General features: G+C 40.8%; 1 protein-coding gene across 1 annotated transcript in view; it reads left to right on the forward strand.

Annotated features, from left to right (window-relative positions):
• The window catches only part of SDK1 (sidekick cell adhesion molecule 1), a 985,027-nt gene that overhangs the window by 526,238 nt on the left and 439,453 nt on the right, over positions 1–19,336 (forward strand). The window contains exon 7 of the mRNA XM_026449463.2: positions 2,931–3,064. Within this exon, the coding sequence (XP_026305248.2) occupies positions 2,931–3,064 (134 nt within the window). The remainder of the gene's footprint in view (positions 1–2,930; positions 3,065–19,336) is intronic.

The raw sequence follows: 19,336 nt of genomic DNA on the forward strand, positions 1-19,336 counted from the left end.
AGCCTGTAATTGTACCGCTCGGACTAACCACTGATAACATTTTATGTGTACACACATATGTAGAAACAGATACGCAGGATTTATTTGCAGTGCATAGAGCACACACTTAAAAAAATCCAAAAAAGATGTTATTGCATGTGCTGTTGTGAATCTGTACTAACTTACCAAGGTTAAACAGGAAGTGTCCGACCTCATGAACCAGGAAGTCCCCAGACAGGACAGGCTGCTGGATGGTTGGTCCATTGGCTCTATGAGGTCGTGAAGGACCCAAGTGCTTTCCATTCTCTCTGTTCTCCCACCACCATTATTAGCTTCATGCGAAAGTTGTTTCTCTCATAGCCATAAAATCACCACCAGGAACACGTGGGGACAAAATGATCAAGACCCACACCTGATACTGGGAATGGGGCCGGCTCTCTCGTGTTGCGTGGCTGGATTGCAGGGGGAAGCCATGGTTGCCACAACAAAATCAGGGCCGCTAAGAAAGAAGACAGGATGGGTGCACGATACCTGCTTTGCTGTCTTTAAACATGGTTTTCTTCTTAAGGCTTACAGCAGTTATCAGAATTTGAAATTAAGATGAATGGTTTTAGATGTTTTATTTTCATTTAAAAAGTCAGTCTCTTGTAGAAATGCTCTGTTCAGAAAGATTTGGATAGGAACAAACACTTGGTTTCTGGGAAATTAATCTTCACGTTCTCCAAAGATGTAGCATTTTCATGGTGTCTTTTTGGCAGCAGCAATTTTTTTTTTCATGAATTTTGACTTAAACCTGTATAGAAATTAAAAACTAAAAAAGATAAACCTAAAGATAAAAGTTATGATAGATGGAAACTTTAATATTTTTATTTTTATGTACTTTTAAAATTTTCAATACTCTTGAAATAATGCCATAAATAATATCGAGAATTCATGGACATTTTATAAGGATAATTCTGAGAAACAATAGGCATATTTGAAATTACTATGGTAAAAATCAGATGTTAAAGAAAACGTCATATATTCAGTTTTTAAATTGTACTACTAAATGTGTAACTTCATGTGTAATAAATATTCATATTTAATTTTAGTTGCCAGTATAACATATACTAAAATAAAACGAAACAATTTCTATGGTTCTATAAAAGAATCTATAAAGGAGTCATAAATAATTATAATAAAACTCTTTTGAATATTTTTATGGGACTAAAAATTGAAAACTTCCTAATAGGCAAATTTTCATAAATGAGACATGAAGTAAGTTAGTCATAGAGACCTCAAACAGTAATATATCCTATGGGAACCCTGAATAAGCAATAACTTCTTAAGATAATTTTATATAATGTATACAAATCAAGAGTTTTTGAAAAAGCTCTGCAAAAGGTAGCAGGAAGAAAAAGGATGATTATAATGCTAAAATTCCTCATGAGAGGTTACTCTTTTTGCATGATTTTAATGTTACCAGAAGAAAGATTTTAGAGGATCCGAATCTGAAAGTGCTGTAACTATTCCCTGTAGAGTAACACAATTATGGGTAACACAACTCACTCCGGAGTCCCAAGATGTTTCTCTTCTTTTTGAAAAAAGAGCTTAGACTAAATGATATTTTGGTGCTCAAAATGCATCTTACCTTCTAAGCCAAATTCACCGGCCAATGAATAGTTTACTCATATACATATATATTTTTTGAGACGGAGTCTCGCTCTATCACCAGACTGGAGTGCGGTGGCGTGATGTTGGCTCACTGCAACCTCTGCCTCCCAGGTTCAAGTGATTCTCCTGCCTCAGCCTCCCTAGTAGCTGGGACTACAGGCATGTGCCACCACACCTAACTAATTTTTGTATTTTCAGTAGAGATGAGGTTTCACCATGTTGGCCAGGACGGTCTCGATCTCTTGACCTCGTGATCTGCCCACCTCACCCTCCCAAAGTGCTAGGATTACAGGCGTGAGCCACCGTGCTCAGCCCATATTTTTTTTAAAGCAAATTTTACCTCCCTCATCCACCTCTTTAACTGGCAAAAATAATACAGAATTATAAGGGGAGGATACCATAAAACACCCATTTCAAATAAAAGTTCCTTGGATGCATGGAAGTTGTGTCTGTATTGTTTTTATTCTTTTTTTAAAATTAAGTAGTATAATGAGAGTCTTTCTATGGTATGATCGGATGAGTATTAATCTGCTTGGGAAAAGACCTAGTCCCTTCTCTGCTGTTAAGTTGCTGTGTTACCTAGGACAAGCAGCTTAATTTCTGTGAGCCTCAGGGGCTCAGAGAAAGGGCGGGTGCATTAAACGAGTCTCAGAGATGCCTTTCCCACTAGAATCAGGATGAATGAGAAGGTCTTGGTCATGATCAGGGAGACTATTTACTTGTCCTTTGCACTTCTAAGACATGGGGAGATAGTACCGGTGAAAAAGACGAGGTCTGGAGTTAATGATGGGAGAATTTAAGTTGAAGGGGGGCAGCACTGTGCCCATTGGCAACTTTCCTTCTACGCACCAGTACAGGTATCCATACACAAAGCCTCTGATGAGGCTCCCCTGAGGTGGAGAAAACCACAGCTAATTCACTTGCCCTGGGTCAGGGTTGTGGTGTCCAGCCTTCTAACTGAAGGGATTCCTTACACATTCTCAGAGGAAGAACCTCTGAGTTTTAATGAACTCTGGATGTCTGTGTTCCAAAACATTTTTCTTCTTCATAGTCAAGTGCTGGCGCAGATGTGGAGCACCCGGTAGGCTCGGACACTGGGGCTGCAGGGTGCTAGCTGGACCAGAAGAGACTCTCTCTGCCATTATCGTATTCTTGAAGTCAGCCTGTGTATTGTTTTTTGTCTTTCCAGCTCTTCTTTTAAACTCTAGGCATTCCTTTATCGTTGACCTAATTAACTGTGTCTTACAAGTAAGTGCCCTGGAGTAGCTTTGACACTGTCCTCTTCTTTTCTGAAACAGAGCCATCACGTTGGAGAATCAGCTGGTGATCCTGGCCACGACAGCCAGTGACGCCGGGGCATACTACGTGCAGGCCGTGAATGAGAAGAACGGAGAAAACAAGACCAGCCCATTCATTCATTTGAGCATAGCAAGTGAGTTTTGAAATCCCAAATCATAATTCTGAAAGCAATAAAATCTTGCTTTAATTAATAACCACTATCTGATGGGACATTTTGCAATAAATTGTATCTCTCTAGTGTAGTAGCTATGGTTTAATGTTGATCCAATGCCAATAGTTTGGAGAGCTTTAGAGCTTTTTCGTTCTTCAAAATGATATGCAGAAAAATGTGAATCTAACTGATACTTCTGAATGCCAGATCTTATTTGTTTTGGGAATTAAAAAAGAAAAAGTATTTGCTTTTTATACACAGTCAATGCATATCGTTCCTAACAACAGCAAAAAAAAAAAAACTTTCAATTTAAATGAATTGTATCCATGAACCTAAATCAGGACTAAATTAGGTATAGATTATATTCTTTTAATCTAACAAGAAAATCCTTGAGAAATTCTACATATTAAGTTGTACCAAAATTAGCAGTATTTAAGCATAATCAGCTGATCATTTTTTCCACCTAATTTAGCTAAAAGCCTGATTCTTGAAGAGAATGCACACAAATCATGGGTATTTGTAGATTTTATTTGAGGGGACTTTAGTTTGAGGAAACTTAGTTTTACATGTTTGGCCTTTAAATTCTTCCAGCAAGAGTCAATTGCTAAAGAAGGGAAAATCACCCAAAGCAGGAACTCCGAACTAAACTAGATTCAGACATCTGTATCAGAAGGCTTGTCATCAAATGTTTGCAGCATGAAGCTTCATGGTATGAAATGAAGTTGTCATGCGGTTGAGAAAATAGGGTTGAAACTAGTCCTGGCAGATGGTAAATTTCAGAATATTATGATCATATCGTATGAGTGAATTATTTTGATTTATTTGTATAGGAGTGGATTTTCTTTTTAAAAATCATCTTGAAGGAATGGTTTCCCCCTGCAGGTGGTTTGAAAAGTATGTGGGGCTAAGCGCAGTAGCTCACACCTGTGATCCCAGCAATTGGGGAGGCCAAGGCAGGCAGATTACTTGAGGTCAGAAGTTCGAGACCAGCCTGGCCAACATGGTGAAACCCTGTCTCTCCTAAAAATGCAAAATTAGCCAGGCATGGTGGTGCGCACCGGTAATCCCAGCTACTCAGGAGGCTGAGGTAGGAGAGTCGCTTGAAACCAGGAGGCGGAGGTTGCAGTGAGCTGAAATCGTGCCATTACACTCCAGCCTGGGCAAGAAGAATGAAACTCCGTCTCAAAAAAAAAAAAAAAAAAAAAAAAAGTATGTGGGATGGAGTGAGTATTTGCCTCACATGGCCCTTGAAGGGTACAATTGCCTTAGGCCCAGTAGAATTTCCTGGGTGTATCTTTGTAGCGAACTCTGGGTGCAGGCATCTGTGGGAGTTAACTGAGTGGGGTCTCAGATGCCTGCCTAATTGGTCCCAAGTGGCCATGATGTGCTGTCATCCTGCCTTGAGCTCCTTAATTTGAGGAACTGAATCTTGCTCTCCAGAATGTAGACTCAGTACAGATTTAGGATGAATGGGGTCCTTGTGATGCCATGGAGAATGATGCACATGGATTAGGTGTGGGGTTCACAAAATCCAGTGCCTGCTGTACTGCGATGTAAAGGACTGTCTGCATCAGGAATTACAGTAGAAATGAGGATGATTTATTGAGATTTTTTCCCAAGGGTGATGATAAAGAATGGTAATTGTATTTTCAAATAAATTGTTATTATTTTAATGATTCCAAACTTTACAAGTAGAGCCATTTATCTTGTTTCGCAAATGTGATTCTGTACTCAATTGTAATATAACTACCAGGATAATAATGAGTCAAAGGGGGTGAAATTCTGCGTCAGAAACAAGGAAGTTGGCCTTCCTCTGGTAGAAGGGGGAAAGAAATTATTCCACAGAAACTCTGGTTAACATCACAAAGTTATAACACAGTCCTTGCCTACCTGCCTACTCTGTAAGGGCCAGCTGAAAAGAAAGCAAGTAGAGTGAATTTGCACACTGCTGTACTAACATAATACCATGGTGTTAGATAATTGGAATATGTAAATTTTTTTTCAGTAATTTCAGTTTCTACCCTGACCAAAAATTATATTGAAAGCTGCTCATAAATATTATAATTAACTGGCTGGCATTTTGTTCCTTTGTATGTACATTTTTAACTTTTCATTGGCACCAGGTAAAAATGTGTAAAAAATGAGATACAAGGCACTTAATGATACAGACTTATTTTAAATCTTAGGAGAAAACCTACATTTTGTGCCTTTATGAATTATTTGCTTTTTATGAGGGCCAGGTAAAATGGGAGAAGTAAGGAGGTTGAGGAAACTGCCTTATTTTAATTCTTAGGAGAACCTTCCTGTTGACATATGGGATTTAGCTAAATGTTAAACGGCAACCAATTATGCTTCTTCTTCTTTTTTTTTTTTTTTTTTTTTTTTTTTTTTGCTAAAAGCTTTATTTTGAAAACCTCTAAAAGTCAGAAGTATTGATTAATCTGCAGAATCCCCCAGAATTGTTTAAACTGTGCTTCTTTCTGGAATGCAGTGAGTGCTGTAAGCAATGAACACTGCAGGTGAGGACCTGACCACCTTGCTCCTGATGAGTTTGTGGAGTACTGGAGGGTGCTCACCAGATTTGTTATGAAATTAGATCTTTTTTTTTTTTTTTTATACTTTAAGTTCTAGGGTACATGTGCATAACATGCAGGTTTGTTACATATGTATACATGTGCCATGTTGGTGTGCTGCACCCATCAACTCGTCAGCACCCATCAATTCATCATTTATATCAGGTATAACTCCCCAATGCAATCCCTCCCCCCTCCCCCCTCCCCATGATAGGCCCCAGTGTGTGATGTTCCCCTTCCCGAGTCCAAGTGAGCTCATTGTTCAGTTCCCACCTATGAGTGAGAACATGCGGTGTTTGGTTTTCTCTTCTTGTGATAGTTTGCTAAGAATGATGGTTTCCAGCTGCATCCATGTCCCTACAAAGGACGCAAACTCATCCTTTTTTATGGCTGCATAGTATTCCATGGTGTATATGTGCCACATTTTCTTAATCCAGTCTGTCACTGATGGACATTTGGGTTGATTCCAAGTCTTTGCTATTGTGAATAGTGCCGCAATAAACATACGTGTGCATGTGTCTTTGTAGTAGCATAATTTATAATCCTTTGGGTATATACCCAGTAGTGGGATGGCTGGGTCATATGGTACATCTAGTTCTAGATCCTTGAGGAATTGCCATACTCTTTTCCATAATGGTTGAACTAGTTTACAATCCCACCAACAGTGTAAAAGTGTTCCTATTTCTCCACATCCTCTCCAACACCTGTTGTTTCCTGATTTTTTAATGATTGCCATTCTAACTGGTGTGAGATGGTATCTCATGGTGGTTTTGATTTGCATTTCTCTGATGGCCAGTGATGATGAGCATTTTTTCATGTGTCTGTTGGCTGTATGAATGTCTTCTTTTGAGAAATGTCTGTTCATATCCTTTCCCCACTTTTTGATGGGGTTGTTTGTTTTTTTCTTGTATATTTGTTTGAGTTCTTTGTAGATTCTGGAAATTAGCCCTTTGTCAGATGAGTAGATTGCAAAAATTTTCTCCCATTCTGTAGGTTGCCTGTTCACTCTGATGGTAGTTTCTTTTGCTGTGCAGAAGCTCTTTAGTTTAATTAGATCCCATTTGTCAATTTTGGCTTTTGCCGCCGTTGCTTTTGGTGTTTTAGACATGAAGTCCTTGCCCATGCCTATGTCCTGAATGGTACTACCTAGATTTTCTTCTAGGGTTTTTATGGTATTAGGTCTAACATTTAAGTCTCTAATCCATCTTGAATTAATCTTCGTATAAGGAGTAAGGAAAGGATCCAGTTTCAGCTTTCTACTTATGGCTAGCCAATTTTCCCAGCACCATTTATTAAATAGGGAATCCTTTCCCCATTTCTTGTTTTTGTCAGGTTTGTCAAAGATCAGATGCAAAGTCTCAGGATACAAAATTAATGTGCAAAAATCACAAGCATTCTTATACACCAGTAACAGACAAACAGAGAGCCAAATCAGGAATGAACTTCCATTCACAATTGCTTCAAAGAGAATAAAATACCTAGGAATCCAACTTACAAGGGATGTAAAGGACCTCTTCAAGGAGAACTACAAACCACTGCTCAGTGAAATAAAAGAGGACACAAACAAATGGAAGAACATACCATGCTCATGGATAGGAAGAATCAATATCGTGAAAATGGCCATACTGCCCAAGGTTATTTATAGATTCAATGCTTGCCATCCCCATCAAGCTACCAATGAGTTTCTTCACAAAATTGGAAAAAACGGCTTTAAAGTTCATATGGAACCAAAAAAGAGCCCGCATTGCCAAGACAATCCTAAGTCAAAAGGACAAAGCCGGAGGCGTCAGCTACCTGACTTCAAACTATACTACAAGGCTACAGTAACCAAAACAGCATGGTACTGGTACCAAAACAGAGATATAGACCAATGGAACAGAACGGAGTCCTCAGAAATAATGCCACACATCTACAACCATCTGAAATTAGATCTTCTCGAGACCTATTGATACTGGGAGTAAGATAGAATGTTCTGCAGACTGAGATATCTTTTTCTTCTGATGTAGGCTTTTGTGGAAACACCACACAAGATTGAGGAAAATTTGTGAAAACTTTCCAGCCAGCTTTTCTGAAAATTCAAAAGATATTACAGCCAATTATCATTTAACGAAGACACATTTTTTTCCTTGCTGTCTGGAGAATCAAGCAGGGAACCATTATGTAGTGAACACCGTGGGGATGATCGGGTACTGGCAATTAAATTCCTGGTGGATTGTGCTGTGATTAGTTTAAAATCGGAGTGTCATACAGCCCCGCCTCTTGTTTGCTGTTGTGGTAATAATCCGTTCCTTCCTTGAGAACAGCACCGTGTCAGAGTACAGCGGCAACCAGGTCTAGCCGTGTCTCAAAACATCTAAATAAGTGATGCACTGTCACCCAGCTAACAGGAGGAAGTAATACATTTTCATCAACAACCTTGTACTTGAGAGTTCAAAAACGTCACCCCTTTTCAATTGCTAGATACTGTGGCTACACCTGAAGCTTATGGGAAGCAAAAGATAAAGAGGTTTTAGATTTAAATATTATATATTTTTTTAAAAGCATGACTGTTAGAAGTGAGATTCAGTCCCACAGTGGGACCGCCTGCTGTTTTGTGCATGTTTAGTAGATGGCATGATTATGTCTTAACATTTCTCCCCTTTTGCGTGGTTAAGAAGAAAAATTCCAGCATGTTCTGCACCGCTATTCCTGTAGGGAAGGAGAGGACTTCTCTGAACTCTCCACCCCGCTGCCCCGGTGAGAGCTTGCTGCCATCCCAGGGGTGGATCCACTTTCAAGTTTTAATGCGATGTGAAGCCAGCAGATGTTAAGGACATAGGTGGGACTGCTGAAGCGTCCTGCATGAATTTTTCATGGCCGGCTCCCACTGCTCAGGTGCACACCAGAGAAAGAAGGGCTTGAGCCTGCCTGAGAGTAGACATGTCTGTTCTGAGGTCAGACCCGGGCAAGCTTCGTGAACCTGTCAACCTATTTTTGGCTTTTGCTTAGAAGATTTTACATGGAGTTAACCTTTGTGGAACAGAACCTCTGAACCGAATTACTATGTGAATAAGAGTTTCTTCCTTTAAAAAAAAAAAGCATAGAGTTAGGCGATGAGACGAATTCTGCACAATGGTTAATCAGTCATTGTTTATATGCCATTGTACATACCTTAGACATACCATCAGTTCTGATCCAATATTCACAATGTCCCCTGTAATGAGATTCTCTACTAGGGATGAAGCTTGGATTAAAAAGAAATGACTGCCTCTCTCCTTCCTGTGTTTTTCACCTCTTTCATTTTAATGTCTCCTCTTCAAACAACATTTGTAGATAGGATATCATTTCAGCCGATCCTCCTTCAGGCTGACAAACCCTTGCTTTTAATTCTGAAGACCACTTAACATTCTTTTGTCCTCTATAATGCTAATTTAACTGCAGACTCATATAGGTTTAGTAGTTGAAAGTGGATTCCTGAAAATCATGTCTATGAGCAGTCATTTGAGAGGACTGCCCTGTAAAACATGGCTTTTGTGTGCCCAGGTAAAACTCTCTCCTATTTTCCTTGTACCTTTAACGTTAAAGGGAGAGAGAACAAGCAGACGCCTTCCAGATGGCCTCTGACATGGCTCGGGTTCCTAAAACAATAGGAACTGTTTGAAATATTACTAAAAACCAATCTGGGGCCTAGCCCCACATCACAAATGAGCAATTTAGAACCAAGCATAGTTTTATAGATTGTATGGTACTTTACTGCCAGAATTTTTCAGAAACATGAATAAGAAGTCTATTTTATAGTAAAGTCATGAGTTTAATCATTTAGCCATGCATTGAACCTGCTGTACGGAGTAAAGCATGAGGCATGCTCTGCCCTGGCCTCCTGAGCTGGTGTTGGACAGAACTTAGTCTAGGCCTTGGTCCCTAATGCTTTTCCGTAAACACACCATCGGGAAACAAGCCTTGACCATTTACCCCTTGTGCGTGGACACCTAATTACTTATCAATTCTAAGCATTAACCATCAGACAGAAGAGAGGAAGGGAATCCACTAGTTATGAAGGTTCCCTTCCGTCTTTACTTGACGTCTCATGGCACAATATGCACTTTGTGAATGGAAATGCATATTTTACTTGATTTTCTTGACACAATCTAGTTTTTTGGAAAAATTCTTATGACATCTGGTTACAGAGAATGGTTTCTCTTGGCGACGTGGCTTCTACTAACAACACAAGTGTTCCTGCTGCCGTGTGTTTCCATCTGATTGTGCTGGCCTTATAAGTGACTCAGATCTGTGGTTTCTTCCCAGAAATGCCTTTGACTTCAGTTGTCCACTTTATGAGAGGTAGTTTAGATAAAACTAAATACACAAGTACATAAATCCACCTCTCCAGGCAAAGGTGAAACCGCAGCCTGTGCCTATGAGGGCATCCTGTCCACTTCTCTGACAGTGAGAATTTTCAGACCCCCTCCTTGGGATAGCTTGCCTACAGAGTATCAGATGGGGCCCCCTGACTAACAGACTCAACCTGCATAAAAAATAGCATTGACACTTAGTTTCCTTCTTGTGCTTTCAGTGAGAAAACGTAAGTTAAAATAGCAGGTCTAATATTTCGCTTCTGAGCCCCAAATGGATGGATTGGGGAATGAGTTTCAGAAGAGGAATGTAGCTGGTGGCTCCCAGCAAGACCCCAGTTATCACAACAAAGACCATCATGCTGTCCCCACCCCACAAGGCAAAACTGGATTGTTTCTATTGCCCACTCTTGCCTCCTTAACCGTATCCCCATCTCTTCTCATCCCAAGGTGTCCCCTTTTCCCCTGTGTGATTTATTTCAACCTGATTTCACTGTTGTTAAATCTTAGGAAATCAGGTTAAGCTATGATCACTTGCCCTCAAGGTTTGAACAAATCTGGGGTAGCCCAGTATGCCCAGTTTCCTAAAGCAGCAATCACTGGTGTGAGTATTACTCAGGATACATATAGATTTCCAAGGCGTAGGCAGGCATGTAAAATTTCCAAAGAACCTATTTTCAGTCCTTTGATATTCACACTCTAAAACTGGAACTGAGGATGCCTGAGGTCAAATTTTGCTTTTCACAACTGCTACTTTGTTTCCGAACAAGATGGAAGGCTCCTGTCTTACTCATCCTGAATCTTTAACACAGGCAATTATCTGAGGGTATAAATGCCCAGGTGCCAAACAAAGAGAGAACTCTAAATATCAGGGGCAGAATTGAGAAAGTGAAAGACTCTGATAATAGGGAAATAAATCGTTTTATAAATCAGGTGTTTTCAATCTTTTGCTGTCTACAAAATGAGGTGGGACCTATGTGTGTTGTCAGCTGATGCTTCATTACAAATAACTTGATCATTGATAACTGTAACACAGTCTACTTGTTCTCAGGACAGGAAGAGATTTCCAGCCCCTTTGCAGGTGCAGGGCCATGTCAGTGGAATAAAGGGTCGTTTTCAGGCCATGTGTTTAAGAGCCAACGCCTTACCTTCATGCTCTCCCTCCCCTTTGGGGACAACCATGGACAGGCCACATATTGAGCCACAAGGTAGAAGCTGTCTGGATATTTGAATCAGTACAAGGGAAGAATAGCCCGGGAGGGTCACCCAAGCAGAATTGGATTCATTATGAGTAGGAAACAAACCTTTGTATGGTAAGCGCTGAGATTTCAGCATTTGTTTGTTATTAGAACAAAACACATCTGTCCTAATAAATTACTATATGATGACGGGGTGCATTGGCTCACACCTGTAATCCCAGCACTTTGGGAGGCCAAGGCGGGCGGCTCACCTGAGGTCAGGAGTTTGAGACCAGCCTAACCAATATGGAAACTCCGTCTCTACTAAAAATACAAAAATTAGCTGGGCATGCTGGCGGACTCCTGGAATTCCAGCTACTCAGTAGGCTGAGGCAGGAAAATCACTTGAACATGGGAGGTGAAGGCTGCAAGTGAGCCGAGATCACGCCACTGCTCTCCAGCCCAGGTAACAGAGCAAGACTGTCTCAAAAAATAATAATAAAATAAATAAATAAATTACTGTATGACTTTTGGCATATAACTTAGAAGGAATTTAAAGAATTGAGAGATATTCTGTAACAAAATTTCTTTCATTTTCATCTATTGCTTTGTATGAACAAAATTTTATCTATGAAAAAGAAAAGATTAGAATTAAACTGTATTCCTCATGTCATTGACAGATGCATTTCTGGTTTTATAAAATATAAAACCTATTCATCAAAAGTTGTAATACTTTAAATAATTGAATATCAATAATAATTGTAAGAACTCATTCCAAGAGAAGGTTTGTTTTGTTTGCCCCCGAGTCATATGGTTAAAAACTTAATTTTTTTTTTTTTTTTTTTTTTTTTTTGAGATGGAGTCTCGCTCTTTTGCCCAGGCTGGAGTGCAGTGGCACGATCTCAGCTCACTGCAAGCGCCACCTCCCAGATTCATGCCATTCTCCTGTCTCAGCCTCTCTAGTAGCTGGGACTACAGATGCCTGCCACCATACCCAGTTAATTTTTTGTATTTTTTTAGTAGAGACGGTGTTTCACCGTGTTAGCCAGGATGGTGTCGATCTCCTGACCCTGTGATCTGCCCGCCTCAGCCTCCCAAAGTGCTGGAATTATAGGCATGAGCCACCGTGCCCAGCCAAAAACACTTTTTTTAGGAATTTTTTGTTGTTGTTTTTTTAGACACAGGGTCTTACTCTGTCACACGGACTGGAGTACAGTGATGAGATCATGGCTCACTGCAGCCTCAAACTCCTGGGCTCAAGCAGTCCTCCTGCCTCAGCCTCTTGAGTAGCTGGAACTATAGGCCTGAACCACCATGCCTGGCTAATTTTTTAACTTTCTATTTTTGTAGAGACAGAGTCTGGCTCTGTTACCCAGCCTGTTCTCAAATTTCTGGCCTCAAATAATCCTTCCCCTTTGGCCCTACAAACCACTGGGATTACAGGTATGAGCTACTGAACCCCACCGAGATTGAAATTTATATACATATTTTTTTCAGAGGCTATGATATGGTAATTAATAAAATTCTTTTGAATCAATAAATGTAATGAATAAAGGATACAATTCTGTGGGAGTATAAGATGGGAATACAAATTCAAGAAGAAAGAAAAGGAGTGGTGCAAAATTTCTTACTATTAAAAATTAGAGCTTGTTCATGTGTTTTTTAAATGGGTGATGCTGTGTATCAAATCTTTAGACCTGCTTATCAAATATTTAGATTCCTTTGAATACATATAGATGCGCTGCAGTAGTTTTATTAAAATATACTGAAATAGCAAAACATTAAAATACACCAGAAATTACATTCTTTTCAGTCCTTCAAACGTATGATGAAAAATTTTAGATGTCAACCTAAAAGATGGGAAAGATACACAGTTTTACAAAATTCTTTTTGGTGATCTAGGAACAACAACTGTTTGAAACTGTATGCAGATTTGATGATAATTTATAAATGAGAGTACTGCTGATAACCCTCTAAGGACGTACATAGAGAGGAGAAGGCCCTAACATGTCTTGAGACCTGACAGATAATGTCATGTATATTTTCCTTCTTAGATTCCACGACAGCACTGCAGGTTAATAACTCCGTTTCAAAGCTGAGGACACTGAGGCTCTGAGAGGTTAGGTTACTGACCCAGATCACAAGAATAGTCAACGAGGAGTTTGAGGATTCAAGCCCAAGTTTATTTGTCCCCCTCCCAAAACACTCGTTTCTCCTATAAACGCAGAACAGCATATACTGTGGAGGCTGGGTGTGCCCTTGGGGTCAAAATGTGTCCAAGAGAGAAGCCCAAGGAGTAGGCAAAACTTGGGGGGAGGTGGCCTTCCAGCAGGGAGGCTGGCTGCGAAGAGCTCTGTGCATGGAGACCTCAGAGAAGCTTGTTTTTGGTTTAAAAAAGGCGGTCTTCTGTTCTGATATCAAAACCACTCCCGATAAACATTCAGTCCAGAGAACAGCCGTGTGCTGTGGCTCAGCTCGGCAGCTTCGAGGCCGGCACCCTTTTGCAACCCCAGTGAGGCACGTTTGGGCGGATGCTGGTTTGGCTTAAGGGCACAGTGGGAGATGCGCTGGAGTCGGTGCTGACTAATGGAGCATCAGAACAATAAGTCCCAATTTCTAATAACAAAGTGGTTGTTTTGTTATCAGGAATGCATTAGACAGCACATAGGATATAAAGTAAGACACGATCTGTCCCAGTGGATTTATAAGACTGATGTGCATGATTACACTCCCTAATTCCCAGATATTGACCTCGAACTGTTGCGGCAGATTTTGCACAGTGAGTAAACTTCACCCAGGGCGTAAGGCAAGCACTTGGAGAATTAACTAACCAAGCAAAACTGACCAGTTGGATGCAGTAGAGAGACCGTGGGTATTCATTTACTTCTCCCGGTTATGCTGTGATTATTGAAAGGCACAAATTACTCAGTAGTGATTTGCCTAATCAGATTTTTTACAAACTCCTCCACATAGCTCAGTGTTAACAATTCCTCCAATCTACCTTCCCTTCTGTCCCCTTGTTAAATGTTTGAATTTAAATTATTATATTCAGATATTTAAGCATAGAATTCTTTAATTTTGGCAGTTTGGGGGCTAGAACTTTAACCCTAATTTTGTTTTGTTTTGTTTTGGTTTTGGAGACAAGGTCTTGCTGTGTTGCCCAGGCTGGAGTGCAGTGGCACAATCATGGCTCACTACAGTCTCAACCTCCTGGGCCCAAGTGATCCTCCCACCCCAGCCTCCCGAGTAGCTGGGACTATAGGTGTGCACCACCACACTTGGCTAATTTTTTATTTATTTATTTATTTATTTATTTTTTGAGACAGAGTCTCACTCTGTCGCCCAGGCTGGAGTGCAGTGGCTGGATCTCAGCTCACTGCAAGCTCCGCCTCCCGGGTTCATGCCATTCTCCTGCCTCAGCCTCCTGAGTAGCTGGGACTACAGGCACCCGCCACCACACCCGGCTAGTTTTTTGTATTTTTTAGTAGAGTCGGGGGTTTCACCATGTTAGCCAGGATGGTCTCGATCTCCTGACCTCATGATCTGCCGGTCTCAGCCTCCCAAAGTGTTGGGATTACAGGCTTGAGCCACCGTGCCCAGCCCACTTGGCTAATTTTAAAAAAAATTTTGTGGAGACAGGATCTGCCCATGCTGCCCACACTGATCTTGAACTCTGGGGCTCAAGCAGTCCTCCTGTCTCGGCTTCCCAAAGTGCTGGGATTACAAGAGTGAGCCACTGCACCTGGCCTAATGATTTTTACCTTTGATTTTGGAACCTAATTTCTTAGACTTAGCAGCCAATGCCTGAATTCAGTTTATAAGGAATTGAAGATAATTTCATTGTAGAATCATATTAGGTAAACATAACATTTCAGAGTATGTGATATATTGAGGGTGACCCAAGATTATAACTTACGCATTTTCTTTCCAGCTCTGGCCACTCTCGATGTTACAGTCGTTGAAGTACTTTGTCTACTCTCCTTGTCACTGTAATTGATATGAAAGATAAGGAATTTTTGGAGGGCACAAACAAGGGGGATGGAAAATTGAATCTTTCCTGCAATCATTTTACAATCTCTGACATACATCCTTTACACAGCTTGTCTGGAGAAATCCTAAGCAAAGTAATGGTTATTGGCTGAGATGAGACCCCACAGAACAAGTTGCTAGTTGTAAATATAGTTTTCTCAGAAAAACTGTGTTTACTCAGTAGTTGAATACGGCGATGATTCTGGTGAATTTCCTGGGGTTCAGCTTTTAGTTACTTTCTAGTCTAAGTGGTTCTACCCGTACCTTCCCAGTATGATTTTTCCTTTTACGAATGAGCTCGGTATTCTGAAGCTGCTAATTAAGAAACACCTGTTTAATTTCCCTTCCTTCAGAATTCTTAAGGTTTTCAAAATCCAGATTGTGTGAGTTGCTGGGCTAAATTGTCTTTTCATATCTCCTTTTTCAGAAAAATGAGAATATATTATTTTCTGATTCAAAGGGAACATCTAGAGTGGAACCAGCCTCTCCAATCATAACATGGTGTTTCTGCTGAGGGTGGGCCTGGCATCCTATGCTTTAACTTCAGGTTCCAGCTTTAAGGACAAAAAGATGTGATTTGGTCCAGAGCATAATGAAGGCTTATTGTAGTAGTAGGAACAACAGCTGTTCATTGAATGTCTGCTCTATGCCCTGTATGTAAATATTATATCTCATTTAAAAAAAATTAATCAGCCAGGTATGTTGACTCATGCCCAGTGCTTTGGGAGACTGAGGCAAGAGCATCGTTTGAGCCCAGGAGTTCAAGACCAGTCTGGGCAACACAGGGAGACTCTGTCTTTACCAAAAAAAAAAAAAAAAAAAAATCTGCCAGGTGTGGTGGTGCATACCTGTGGTCTCAGCTGCTCAGAAGGCTGAGATAGGAGGATCACTTGAGCTAGGGAGGTCAAGTCTGCAGTGAGCTGAGATCACACCACTGTACTCCAGCCTGGGCAACAGAGCAAGATCCCATCTCTTAAAATAATATAATAATCATAATAACCACCATTTAATCACCGTTTTTGGTAAACAAGAGGCCACAAGGTCAGTATTATCCCTATTTTGCAGATGAGGCAACAAATCAAAGCAACAAATTACTTTCCCTAATCTTATGCAGTTGATTACATGGGTTAGTTTTGAACCCAGGTTTGTCTTTTCCCGAGAGAGACTTTCACCATTTTACTTGCTGAGATTATTTATATTGCAGAACTGTTTCTGATTGTTAAAATCATGTTGTAATTTCTTAATCTGGCTGCTGCTGTAGTGAATGCGGCCTAACGATTGGTCACCTTCTGATAACAGTTCAGCTCCACCTTTGCCACTTAGTCATAATGTTTTATGACTGTTCATTGTAAATGATGTTCTTTTGGCTCTTATAGAAGGCAATTACAGCAGGTAATTAAAATTGTAGATCTTTACAATGTGTTTGAGAATATTAAATCAAGCCCATAGAAAATCAGGTAAAGTATCTGTTAAAGTGAAAGGCCGCTTCACAATGTTAAAGACCATTACCAAATCCAGAGTGCTATATTCCCTGCTTTTCCAAGAACACTTTGTATCTGAGATGTAAAGAAATTGAATTTATATCAGAAATAATAGGAACCAGAAATTTATCTGGAGATGTAGATTCTTTCTGTGTGTTCTAATTAGTGAGTTCTTAGCAATAGTCTCTCTCTGTGATTCTTTGTTATTTTAGGTAATTATTCTGCCTGCACCCCTCTGCCTTGTATGACTTGAAGAATACCTCTTTAGCACAAAATTATTTCCTTCAAATCTAGTATACCTCTATGTTTGGCTGAGAGGGTCTTAGGAAAGTATAAGAAAGCCCGTGACCTAGGAAAGTATAAGAAAGCCTGTGACCTCTGCTTGTCAGTGTAAACTGTTATTTTGCCCAGGAATAACTAGGAAGTGTAGCTTTTTGAGGTGGATACCAAAGGTATTATTTTATGTAGTTTTAGAGCATCATAAAAATGTGAGCTGGGAATTCCCTAGTTCACCTTAGTATTAGGCCTGCACAACTATCTGAGAAGTGTGAAGGCTATAATGGTTTTGTGATTTTTCTGGGGCGCAAGATACAAACGTCAAAACTGGAAGTGCAGAACTCTAGAGAAGCTCTTGAAAGAATGAAGGCTTTTCCATTTTGGTTCCCAACCTGAACTTAAAGAGTAGGAGTCAGAGCTGACATAAGTCAGTAACGGCGAACATTCGGCCGGCCCCGTGCGATTGTTTGCTGTTTCACTGATGATGTGTTTTGTTGAGGTGTGTCATTAAAGACCATCTGACATTGAAGGCCGTGTCTGGTGTTAAATGCCCTTCAGATTGTTGCACACTCTTTCCCCAACAGGATGTCGCTCTGTGGTTCTATTAATTCAGACAGGGTTGAATTTCACAAAGGTTTGCTTCCATTTGGAAAAGTTTTCAGCACCAATGTATTCCAGAATTCAAACTTCTTCCTTTCTAATCCTTAAAACATTGGGCAGCATCCTCATTGGTCAGAATGACGTGAGAATAAAAACCGTGTGTGTAGGCTACCCTCTGGTGATTGGTTCATTTCCAAAAGCTTAAGGAGTTTCATACTTGGTTAGCCTGCTCAAGAAGACTTCACTTCCCTTGAACTGAGAAAATGGCACATGCAAAAACGGTACCATCGTATTTGAAAATGTATGAAGCGAACGGGCAGTGTTCTGAGCCTTTCGCTTCTATGTTCATTTTAGTTACAGTGTTTGTAAAAACCATGACAGCATGTTCTTGATGAAAATCTAGGAAGCAATTCTACTTACTTGAACCCTAGCCTGGCATTAGATTACCTGGATCCTACCCACCTCTTCCGTTTGCAGTTGAAGGACGGATATTAAGCCATGTTGCCCCCACTGGCCTCCATCCTGATTGGCTGGTGACCCTGCCATGTTACTCACTGCGTGTTTCGAATATCATCTCAACCTGGAAGGATACTTAGGGATGCATGAAACGGTAAACTGATTATCATAGAATGAAACAGCTGGCATGCTGGCATCAGCCTACACCATTGTCAGTGTCTGTATAGAGGAACCAAGGGAAGGGTTGAAGTATGATTTTCTTTGGCTTTTGGAGTCTCTGTCTCACTTCTGTCCCTAAACGTATGATTCTCCCCTACTCCCTGCCCTTTAAACACTCAGACTACAACAGTTCTGCTCTTCCACTCAGAAAATGCTGAGCATCTGATACTTACCAGGCATTACGCTTGATGCTGAGGAAACTTGGTGAATACGACACGTGGTTCCTGCCTTCCCTGAGCTCACTTTTGCCGGGAGAGGCTGGCGCACCAACAAATGACAAGAACACAGTGTGCTAAATGCCAAATGAAAGGGAGTTACGTAGAAGAAGCTCCCGAAGCACAGGCAAGGGAGCAATTAATTCTGCTTCCGATGCTGGAACAGGTTTGTTAGCAGAACTCTGAAACTCTTTGCTTTCACTTACGGAGAGATGCACCAGCAGTGAGATGATTAGGAAAAGGGGGCTTGGAGTAGAACAGCACGGTCTACGACTGGGAACCGCCATAACCACCATCCTTTCATTTGCTCGCTTGTTATAAATATTAGTGTTCCCCAGGAAGACTCTGCATTTAATATAGCCCCATTCCAAGAGAGCCCTTACCGATGTTATTTTTCATCTCCCGCCAGAACGTCAGTTCCACGAGGACAGGGATTTTTGCTTATTTCCACAAGCCACGGGAAGAGTGCATGATGAGCAATAAGGGCTCAGTAAATGCTTGTCCAGTGAGTGCATGAAAGCCTGTGAAGTGAGACCTTTTTACCCTCCCTTTCCTGGTCCCCCTCTCCATCCCTGGCATCTGAGGATGCTCCTCACCAGCTTGTTCTTCCTGTAGCTCCTTTTCTTCTGGTGTTTATTGCTCCTTTTGGCTCTCCTCTTCCCAAGACGTGAGGATTCTCCATCCTTCAGTTCTTTGGTGCAATGTTTTCCTTTGTCTTTCTGCCTTGCCTTTTTCTCCTTGGAGGTTGCATTCGCTCTTGTGACTTCACATATCACAACTGATCAAACGTTATCTCCAGGCCTGAATGTCAGCCCGGGCATTCAATCTTTGGCAAGTAGAAAGTAGGACAAGTGACTTGAAGGTCACCCTGAGTCTAAAACCCTGATATCTTCTGA

This window comes from Piliocolobus tephrosceles, chromosome 8, assembly GCF_002776525.5.
Source record: "Piliocolobus tephrosceles isolate RC106 chromosome 8, ASM277652v3, whole genome shotgun sequence".
Classification (NCBI taxonomy): domain Eukaryota; kingdom Metazoa; phylum Chordata; class Mammalia; order Primates; family Cercopithecidae; genus Piliocolobus; species Piliocolobus tephrosceles.